This window comes from Cynoglossus semilaevis, chromosome 13 (genome assembly GCF_000523025.1).
Source record: "Cynoglossus semilaevis isolate Cse_v1.0 chromosome 13, Cse_v1.0, whole genome shotgun sequence".
NCBI lineage: Eukaryota > Metazoa > Chordata > Actinopteri > Pleuronectiformes > Cynoglossidae > Cynoglossus > Cynoglossus semilaevis.
The window spans coordinates 2208919-2220042 of record NC_024319.1 but is presented as its reverse complement, the minus strand read 5'-3'; the positions used below and the strand labels follow the sequence as shown (position 1 = coordinate 2220042).

Here is an 11124-nt window from a genome sequence, read left to right as displayed (position 1 = left end):
TTAGTGGGTAGTTGGGGTTGGGGGGGGGGGGGGGGGTGGGGGGTAACAAGAGAAAGAAGGAAAGAAAGATGAAAAGGGAAATAAAAGTGAAATGACAAGCTGGCAGAAAAATGAAAGGGTGGAGTTGAAGTGAAAAAAACACCATGGTGGGGGTTTTGGAGGGGGGGGGGACTGCTAGATTCAAGGTTTGGCTGCATTCCACAGCGTCTGGCTCTGATTCTGACAACTTCATGTTTTTTTCTTGTCTTACCTCCAGGATGCCTGGACACTGGAGCTGCGTTCTGCCGGCCTGATCCAAACTTTTCACTCAAGTACCACCCAGTGTCAGCGAAGCGCTGAAATATGCCCCAAGAATGTTCCACATGTGTTCTTCCTTATCCCCATTGTTCCTCCAGGAGTCCAGACTTTGACCATGGGTTGGTGGAAATTTAAAACAAACAAACACAATTCTCTGCTTTTACGTGATGCACGGAAAAGGCTTCTAAATTAGGCTGCAAAAAAAAATGATGTGGAAAAATTCAAAGGGTAATCCAACACACTTTAACACAACACACTGTTGTTCCCAGTCCCAGTGACTGGAACATTCCATGAAGGACAATAGGCTATGAAAGAACAGAGGGCCACTTCCTGTCCTTCACCGACATAAATCTGGAAAAACGGGGTTTTAGCAGCAGCAGCAGGAGGAAAGCAGAGGAGCTCGACCAAAACCTGACTTCAGTTTCACAACCTCATCAAATGCAACCCTGCTGTGGCTCAACCTGGGTGTCGGCCATTTGTAAGCGTCATGACCAATTTAGTGGGCAGTGAATCACACCTCACGTCCACGTGCTCTTTATCTCGTAATCACTTGTTATGCAACTCACAGAGGCCGAGGGACGCAGACTGGTATATACTGTGAGTTGGAAATAAGTCGAACATTTCTGTGTCACTGAGTTTTACAGTCCATCTCCTCAGGTAATCATAACCTGGTCAGCAGTAAAGTCCAGAGGCAGAAGAAGACGTGAGAAAATCTACATCTGATCCATACGTTTGAAAAAAAAAAATATCACCGTTTCATCTGTGCTACGTTTGGATGAAACACAGACTTAAGTTCAATCAGTTTATTTTTGATTCTGTTGTTTTTTTATTATTATTATTTTTTACCATCCTGCAGTGTTTCACAGTCTAAAGAGGTGAGAGAGTGTTTTCAAAAGAACTAAATTGTCCTTATTTGGGTGTGTGTGTGAATTCATGTGAATATGCTTACGCAAGTGCGTGTGTCCGTGCGTCTGCTATAAAGCAGTGTGATGTCATAGTGTCATAAGGTGTGTAGGGCAGCAGATGTTATTTATGACACTAAGTTGAGGATAATAACCTCTGCATTGTCCTAACAGCTTGATCCTGATTGGACCAGACTTGTTGCCAGGAGACACCTGTAGAACAGGACAGAGTTGAGGACAGCACCATGACATCACTGGCTACTTTGAACCCTCCAGAAACTCTGTGAAAAAAGAAGCACTTCATCATAAACTGTTGGTTTTTTCCTAAATTACACTTTGTATTTAGTTGATCCGTTTACAGGGTGTGATCAAAACATCACAGCCCTTACAGGATTCAAACTGGCAGCCCTCCAGTCTTGAACTTTTAACACGTGGCTTGGGGCTGCATCATCTTTTTTTGTGTGTTTTTTTTTTAGTATATCTAAAAGATAAAACTTCAATTTTGACTTTTACTTTCTTGATTAGATTGTGGTCAGGAAGGAAGTTTATGGTGTTGAATTTGGTGTTTCTTTCTGCAGTGTGACTTCACCAGAGAAGAGAACAGAACCACATCAACATCTCATCTGGGTTCCTCCTCAAACTCAAAGTTCAGTTCCACCACCACCAGCAGCAGCATCCAGCCCGAAGGTTCCTTCAGCCACCGTACCGCGGCGTGCTCAAACCCCTGACCGCCTTCATTGTCTGTATCTAATCAGGCCTGGAGCCCCATTATCTCTCCCTCCCTCCCTTCCTCCCTTCCTCCCTCCCTGTGGCTTAGTCATTCCCTCAGCCTGACCTTACAAGGAGAAGGCAACAGGGTTGATGTCACCGAATGAAGAATGCTGCGAGAATCCAGAGAGAGGGAGAGAAGAGAGCAGGAGAAGGAGGGGTCTGAGGGAGAAGGAGAGAAAGAGGGGTGCTGTTTACATAGTCCTACACGAATCCTGAGCCCAAGTCAAACAAGAAGAAACTTGTTTGGAAGTATGGTGTCATTCCTTTTCCAGGCTGAAAAGTACAGAAGGAGGGTCTAGGTTAATAGGTGGGGAGAAGAGAAGAGAGGAGGAGAGGAGAGGAGTGACCAGAGGAGACACAAGTCAGAGCTCTGCTGCATCTGCTGGAGGAAAAAAAAAAGGACAAAAAGGAGGAAGGAAAGAAAAGTACAGCCTGACTGCAGCTGCTTCAGACCAGGGTGAGTTCTGATGTCTGTGTTTAATCAGTACCAGAGGAGGTACTGTCTACGTACTGTAGTGTGTCCTACTTTTTGTGAGATGGTTTGGATGAGAGGAGGAGGGCAGGAGTAGAGAGACCTCTACAGGTTACCTAATAAGGTAAAGAACAAATCTTTAGTCAGGGCATGGATCGTGACAGAGCACATTTCCGTGTCATTCACTGATGGCTGAGGAAACACCTCCAGGAATGAAACATGGCAGATGTTTTATCTGACGTTTCATAGGGAGGTTCGCAGACTTGACGCCTCTCGGTGGGCAGTGTTCCGCCATCTCCTCTGGTCTGCGTCGGTGTCCATTGTGTGATAAATGTTTCTGGACTTGGTCTAGGAAGGTGTCTACCCCAGCGGTTGATAAGGAGCGAGCAACGCGGAAGCTCGAGACCCAGAAAAAAGTTGAATAAACCTGCGTAGCTAGCTGTGCCGCTGGAAGCTCATTCATCTGCGGGGCTCAGTTCACTGAGGCCGTGTGAGGTAAGACAGAAAACTGGGGCGGCGATTAAAAAAAGAGGGAGAAAAAAACCCGTAGCTACTGATACTTTAGCTTTAGCCGCTGCTGTTTACCGACGCTGACATTAGCGTTTGTTTTATCCACCCTGACATTCCTCTCCTGAGGTGAACGACACACCTGTAGGTGAGCAGAGTTCCCGGGGCTAACGTGTGTGTGTTAAAGGCTGCGAGGGAGGAATACAGACGTAACGCACCCATGCTAACACAGGGGCTAGCGATTCATGTTGGCACAAACTGTGATGTGACACTGTTTAGCATCAGCTGCTGCTGTTTCAGTGTGATGTTAGCTTCGACCAGTTACAGTGAAAGGCTAACATGGAGGTGATTTACCCCCCGCTGTCAGTCAGTCTCTTCTGACAGCGCGGTGTCAGACGTTAGCTAACAGCTGGCTTTAATCTGGAGCCTGTTGTTGCTCAGGTATTTGGGGGGCGTTGATGGATGATCCTGTTGTTTTAGTCAAGTTCACCTAAAATTCTTCTTCTCCTCCACTTCCTCCTCCTCTTCTTTCTGTCTTCTTTTCATTCTCTTCGTTCTTGTTCTACTACATTTCTTCGTCTCATTTTTCTTCTTTTGTTCTTCTTCGGGTTTGCAAAATTAAATCAATGGTTAAAAATAGAATAAAAAAGTAAAACAAATACTGTTTAATTAAAAATATACAATCCAGTTAATTCTTTAGTTAACTACGGGAGCCAGGAGGGGACAACGACGGGAACTGTATGATTAAGAGATCTTCCAAAAATATATATATTTTTAAATATCTATCAATATTCACTGTATAAATAACTATGGACTTTGTCATCTGTCAGCAGTTTTTTAAATTTAGTTTTTTATATTTAGAGGGGTTTTGCTAGTTTATCACATGTTTTAGATCTGGCTGCAAAATATATTCAAACAAACAGTTTTACCAGCAAATTCATAAAATGGACTTTCCAACTGCATCCATTCGAGCTTTGCTTTTATTCAAACAGTCTAACAATTTGCAAATGACTCAGTGATGTCCAACTTTCTAAAGTGTTCTCTGATTACCAGCAAACCTCAATGTAAATGTTTTTGGTTTCCTGGCTTCTCCATAACAACCAGAAAAACAGAATGTCTTTGGTTTGTAAACAAAACGAAACATTTGACGACGTCATCAATTTTAGCTTTAGGAAACCAGTCAGCAGCTGTTTCTGCTGTTCCACAGATTAGACATGAGATTGACGTGTTATCTGTTTAAAGTCGGGTTCTTTATGAATTAAAATAGCATCTAGAAATGTGCTCACATTAATATTTAGCTGTTTGCTAGTTGGACGTGACGTCAACGTAGATGTCTGTAATTTCATTTATGTGCTTTGTCCTTGGTCAGACTTCAGAAACAAGAACATCCTGGTGAATATGCATGAATAAGCCTGCAATAGAAATAGTTATGGTCTGTGTAAAGACTTGTCCGACAGAGTCTCCGTTCCTCTTTGTTTTTTCCATTTTTATCCAGAAGCTAAGACAGGAGTCTAAGTCCGCAGCTGCTGGTTAAACATTTTCAAGATGATTTATGGTGAGGAGGCTATAGGCTGAGGCTGGTGTGGTTTGTCTGCTTCAACAGCCTGGGATTATAGTCGATGATGTCGTAGTGAGTGAGTGATGCCAAAGGAATCTGTCAAGAAGCGGCAGCTGTGATTGGTTGTTTGCTGCCATCTCTGAGTGTTGTCACGAGGAATCGAAGCCTCCATGAGTCAAAGCACACATGCAGTTAAGGCCTGTGTCCTGTGTTGATTACTGTCGTATGTTTGTCAGTGTTTAGTTACAGCAGAATCAGTTCCTCATATAAACATTCAAACAGTACCAGTTAGGTGAAGTTTGGAAATGTTGCCTTTGAATCATTCTTCATCTGCCGTCCTACAGAACGCTGGTTCGTCACGCATGATTACACAGAAGGGTTGTCGTGTTCCCTCCCGACCCCCCCGCCCATCGCAGGCCTCAGTGCAGACACACACTCCCAGGGACACTGCTATTATTGTCAGAACAATAGAGAAGTTGGTAAACGGTGCAGCAGTCCCAGATGTAATGATCTTCGTGATATGAGAGCAGTTACTGGAAGTACCGTCTGAAACTCAGGTTCTTGTCAGGTTGATAGAGGAACTTGGTGTAAAAATATGGAAATACCTTTTTGTACACGGTGTTCCTGTTTTCAAGACGTACATCTGCTACAGGGGTGTCCAACATACGGCCCACAGGCTAAAACCGGCCTGCTTATAGGGGGTTTGATACGGCCCACTGGATGAAGATAGAAAGTAGGAAAAACAAAATACACAAACACTTCATGTTAGTGATGTTTTGTCCAGGATTTCATTAAATATATATTTGTTCCGATATACTTGTACTTATTTGCATGAAAACAAAGGTTCTGTACCTGAGAAGCCTCAGCCATGACCACAGACATGGTGTTTTTTATACTCCTGAATATTAAAGGCTCATGACCCTTGTTTTTCTCCAGCCCATGTGGAAGTCAGTCCTCGATGAATGGAATGAAAACCAACTGGGGCGTCGATCTCAGACGTGAGCTTGGGACCAATGTTGTAGCTTGTAAAAGCCACATGGTGTGACTGCGTAAATGGTAGTGTGGCCTGATGATGTCATTGATGCCAAGCACTGTGTGTACATTCATTTAAAAAGAAATCATTTGTACTATTAAGGGTTAACTCTGGTTGTTATGAGTTTGTTGCACAAGTTAATAAATGCAGAAGGAGGCAGTTTGTTGAAGTGCAACTGAAAAGGGTGATGTCATCCAGCTGCAGCGCTCGATACGTCCCTCAGCTGAAGATCTCTTTCTTCACAAGGGTCGGGTTTCAAGACAGATTGGAAGTGGGACTGTGGGGTCCAAGAGTCCGGCTGATCTCACCGTTTCCAGTCCCTCAGGGCGCATCAAGAAACTGATGGAACCTGACCACTGGTTATTATAATCGTTGAATAATTTAGATCATATGGTTTCAGAGAAAAGAAAAAAAAGAAAGAAAGAAAAAAAAACACCACCCCACAATCTCAGTGAAGCCGCAGAGGCACTTTGGGTCAAGTACTTCTTGTAGAAATTCATTAAGGAGTGCAGCCTTTCTGAGTACTGTTGAGGTTCTGAGTTGGAAGTCTTATTTAAAGACGAGAGTCTTGATGTTAACGGTCCACCCCACTCATGGTGAAGAAGCCGGCGTTAGTGGCCACTCACTCAGTTTTAATACAGGAGTCTGCTACAAATTCACAGCCTGAAAATGATTAAATCACCGAGTTTGTCTTCTGTCATGTTAGCGCCATCTTTTGTTTATAGACGAATACTACAAAAGAAAAATTTGTTTCATACTTAATAGTAGTTGTGATTGATACTTTAGAATAATAATCACTTTATTTTTTACAACAAAATATTGATACACTGAATTATTAGTTTTATTTTACAATATCATATTGATATTGATCTTTCTTCTCTAGTGATTCTATTATTATTAGTTTGATTTTACAATATCATATGGATATTGATCTTTCTTCTCTAGTGATTCCAAATGTAGATCCCTCTGTTCCAGTGTTAGGAACTGATGTTCAGATGGAACAGCAGCAGAGTGTTTATTGACTGGTTCATGTACCAGTGGGATTAAAGTAAACGTTTTAGTTGTAGTATTTTTTTCTTCGGGAATACTCATGTCTTTGAGGAGGGCAGTGATCTTCACCTGTAGAGACTAAAAATCTAGTCTGACCATTTACGTTGTTATTGTTGAACATGACAAAGAATCTGGTTTGAAAAACAGAAGCAGTTCTTCTTATCACTCCTGTATCTGCTGTTGTCACGAGCTTCACGGAGGATGGAATCCTGCGAGGGTTCTCCGTCCTGTCAGAACTTGAACACTCAGGCACGTTCTGGTGATTTTGTCTTTAACTGTTACGAAATGGTTCCCAAAGTGGGGGGCGTGAAGAGGGCAGCAGAGATTGACGTACTTCAACAGTGCCAGTAATGACAATATCAGTGTTTTAAAGAAGTTCAGTGAAGTTTAAATGTGTGAACGGGAGGGTGGGGGGAGCTGTCTTTAAATGGAGACGGTTGGATTAATTTATCCACAGCTAAATGATCTGATAAAATCTTTAACGCTGGCACGTGTAGCACCTGAACAGAGTCTTACTGGAGTTTCCTCCTGAGCTGAAACTGTAAATGTTTAACGTCGACCTGTCGTAAAGTCACCAACGGTATCATAACAAATACACAGCCGTTGTTTAGTACTTTACTGCTGCTCCGTATCCTTGTGTGTGTGTGTGTGTGTGGGGTGGGTTGTGTGGTCCACACCAAAGGTTATGTTTGAGGCCCTACGGCCTTCAGGGAAATATGTTCAGACTAAGCAAGGAATCTCATCGGCGACGCTGAAATAGCATCAACATTTTTTTAACAGAAGAATGTGTGAGGTAAATATTTGAACAAACCCACTCTGTGACGCAGCTCACATGAAACTGTTATGAAAGTTGGCTCTTTCTCCAAACCTTATCGCTGACTTCTTGGACGTGAATGTACGACGTAACCCCGATCCCCTGTGGTCGCTGTGTGGAAATTTACGCACACGTTTCCATCCATTTATCTTCATCACCAGTTTTTACCACAAACTCGTGTGAAGAATGTAATTATTATTCCACTCATTCACCCAAATGACATTCCCTTCCAGTCAGCTGATGCTGTGAAGCATCATCCATTTTTAGTCCGACAGACTTTGCAGTTATTAAACCAGTACTGCAGTATTTTCTTTAATGTTTTGTGGTTGGATAAAAAAAAAGGAAAAGCCCTTGGAATGAGCTGAAAAATCACAGCTTTTCAAAGGATTAAGTATAATAATAATTGTGCCATTATGATATTGTGTTACTTAACATGATGTTCAATTTCTTAGGCTTGAAGTACTGCAGTAATAAGAAAAGTCTTTGTTTGACCATGTGCAGAAAGTGATGAAGTAAACATATATTGTACTGTACGTGATCTTACAGTTGATGTTAATTGTGTTTGTCGACAGATTTCAACATCAGAAAATGGAGAACTCCAACAGCAGCAAGCCATACATGGTGACGTCCTCTCTGAACTTTAAGGTCACCACCCCATCCTTCTACAACCAGCCAAAGAAGTTTGCCTCTGTAGCACCGCCTCGACCCAAAAGCCAGACCCCTCCATTGGCGCCGTCCCCGACGCCAGTTGGCACTGGTGTGATTGGTCGAGTGGGAGATCTGCCTCCACCACCAACTTCACTCTGCGATGGTATGTGTTTCCAGTATCCCAGACTGCAGTTCTCCCTGACCCACATCCAGCTGCTGCTGGTACAAAACCAAGTCAGTTTTGTTGCAAAAGCTCTCCTGTAAAGACAAGTCCTGGAATTGAGGTTGAGACGGGGGCGGAGTCTGACGGTGCTCGCCCTGCAGCTCTGAGAGCAGAGAGGAGCAGATGAACGTTCTCTAGCTGTGCCGCCCCGTCTTCTTGTTGGTTTACATACAAGACATGAGTACATGTAACAGCATCAAAGATCTGTTTTTATGGTTTATTTTACCAGGTGATGATGTCACCAAAGCTGCTGGTCTGTCACTGGTACTCCTGCTGTCTAACTGGTGTTTGATGGATGTCTAACATGGTCTCAGATTTTAACCCCGTCCTCTTTCTCTCCTGCTCAGATTTCCCTCCTCCTCCTCCACCTCCTCCTCCTCTGGACGATGATTTGCCCGAGCCCCCCCCTGAATGTCAGACCTCGCCCTGTGCCACTGAAGCTCCCCCTCCCGCCTTCCCTGCGCCACCTCCAGTGGCAGATGATCTGCCCCTCCCGGCACCCCCTGAAGAGAGTGCATGTCTGCCCACCTGCCCCTCGCCCCCTCCCCCTCCTCCCCCTCCGCCTCTCCCTTCATCAACTACAAGTGTGGTCCTGAACACACAGGTAATTATAGAGCTAACGACAGCTGCTACAGTGAACCAGAGTAACTTTTCTAATTATGTCAAATCTGTTAGTTTGATAAGAGTCAGACTGATGGAGATTCATTAATTACAAGGACTGTAGTTAATCAGAGCCTCAATTTAAACATTTTAAGTTTGACTTGAGTTGAGTGACTTGTTTCATCTCCTGTTTTGTTTGTTTGTTGTTTCAGAGACAGATGGAGAAGCAGAGCAGCTTTGACCAACAGCTGGACTCTCTGACTGACCTACTGTCTGAGATGGAGACCAGAGGACCCTTTAACCCAAAGGTACAGACGGAGTTAGCACGAGGAAATATTCACGACATCACATTTACATTCATGCATTTGGCAGATGCTTTGTTCCAAAGCGACTTAGAAGATTAACAAAGAAGATTAACGATCAGGGTAAACAGAGGAATTCTTCAGAGTCTGAGTCTTCAGGAGGTTCTTCGTTCCACCAGCGTGGATGTAGATATAAATCTGACCTTTCAGTTGCCAAACAGTTGATCTGATTGAATTTTACGTCACACTTTCTGTGTAAAGAGTTAAGGTCTGTCGTAGTTTGTCACGTGTCGGGCTGAGAGCTCTGTGTTCAGTGAAGTACGTACTGTAACAAACCAGACTGACTGAGAAAACAAGAAGTGAGCTAACTGGTGATTCACACTGGGAGAAAGTCAGAGAAACACACACACACACACACACACACGGAGAGAGCCGGGTGACAATCATGAGAGTGAGATGAAGCTGACGTGTTCGACCAGGAACAGAGTGAAAGGCCCATAAATGGAGAGGTTTCTGCATCAGAGCAGATTGATGTTGGCTCCACCCTCAGGTATAAATGGAGAACTGCAGGGGATGGTTGAGTTTTCAACAAAGTACCAGGTGAAATGATTATTAATATGTAAAGACAACAAAACTGTCAGACCGACATCAGCAGCTAGAGGTCAGTGTTTCTCACACGGTTTTATCTGTGACTAATCCAAATGATGGGATTATTAATCTGTAAAACTGTCAGTTCTTTTCATCTTGTTGTTTTTCGTCCTCAGTTACCGAGCCAGTATTCTTCTGCACCAGCACCAAAGCCTTCAGCTCCTCCTCCGACGGCTCCCAAACCGGCCCTGTCCTTCCTACCACCGCCTGAAATGGGAGACCGCCCACCTCCGGCACCGTGGGCCGAAGAACTCAAAGCCAGAACCAACCGGAACGCCAGTCAGGGCTCCGGACCGAACTCTGCTGCTCAGCCGTTTTCCAAAGCTCCAGCGGTGGCGCCCAAGACCAGCTTCAGTGGGAGGGGCTCCTCTGCTTCTCTGGCCCAGAAACTGAACCAGAACCTGAACCAGACCTCCGCTCCAGTCAGTGTAGCACCAAAACCTGCACCTCCCTTTGCCTCCAACGCTTTCCCACCAGCGCCTGCAGCGCCCCCTGCGCCTCCTGCACCTCCCACTCCACCAAACAGCACAGCAGCAGCAGCTCCTTCCACCAACCACGTGAAGAGTTCTCCGTTTTCCACTCAGCTGAACATGAACCAGAACCAGAACCCTCCTGCAGCTGCTGCTCCTCCTCCTGTTCAACCCAAGACCGCGGGGTCGCCACCCTCCTTTTCTAGCCCTCCATCCAAACCCCCGCCTGCGTCGATGGTACGTTCTCGTGCACTGAAAGTTCTTTAATGTTCAATAATAAATAAGAACCGGGTCGACGCTGAATAAAACACAGTAAATATTGTATAAACTAATGTGTGTGTGTGTGTGATGGTGTGTGTGTGTGTGTGTGTGTCCATCAGCATCCACCTCCTGGCCCAGTTTCTATCCCCGGTGGAGGTGTTCCTCTGAACATGAAGGAGGTCGAAGAGCTGGAGAGGATGACCCAGGACTTCATGAAAAACATGGACAAACACCCCCCCCTCATCACCTCCCCCCCCACAGGTACACACACACACACACACATCCTTACATCATGGAGTCTGTTTATTTTTTTTAAACTATTGTATTGTAACTGTATTGATCTGGAAAGATTCTTCAGCTGAAAGAACAACTGTTTATGTTGTTTTATATGTGGGTTTTTTATCATCTCATTTAAGGCAGAGTGGAAATAAAAAGTTCAAATATTTGATGATGTTATGTCAAAGTGTTAGTTTCTGTAATGACAGACGTGTCAGGTCCGGAACTGTGTCTGTGGTGACGGTCAGTGAGAGGACACACATGTGTGGACTGATAAGGAAACCACAGCATT

At 44.3% G+C, this 11124-nt stretch overlaps 1 protein-coding gene across 1 annotated transcript in view; it reads left to right on the top strand.

Annotated features, from left to right (window-relative positions):
• The window catches only part of zyx (zyxin), a 15951-nt gene that overhangs the window by 2216 nt on the left and 2611 nt on the right, over positions 1 to 11124 (top strand). Inside the window, exons 5-11 of the mRNA XM_025061713.1 lie at positions 257 to 1511; positions 1778 to 2427; positions 7977 to 8215; positions 8623 to 8879; positions 9088 to 9183; positions 9942 to 10532; positions 10676 to 10817. Of these exons, the coding sequence (XP_024917481.1) occupies positions 7993 to 8215; positions 8623 to 8879; positions 9088 to 9183; positions 9942 to 10532; positions 10676 to 10817 (1309 nt within the window). The 5' untranslated portion in view covers positions 257 to 1511; positions 1778 to 2427; positions 7977 to 7992. The remainder of the gene's footprint in view (positions 1 to 256; positions 1512 to 1777; positions 2428 to 7976; positions 8216 to 8622; positions 8880 to 9087; positions 9184 to 9941; positions 10533 to 10675; positions 10818 to 11124) is intronic.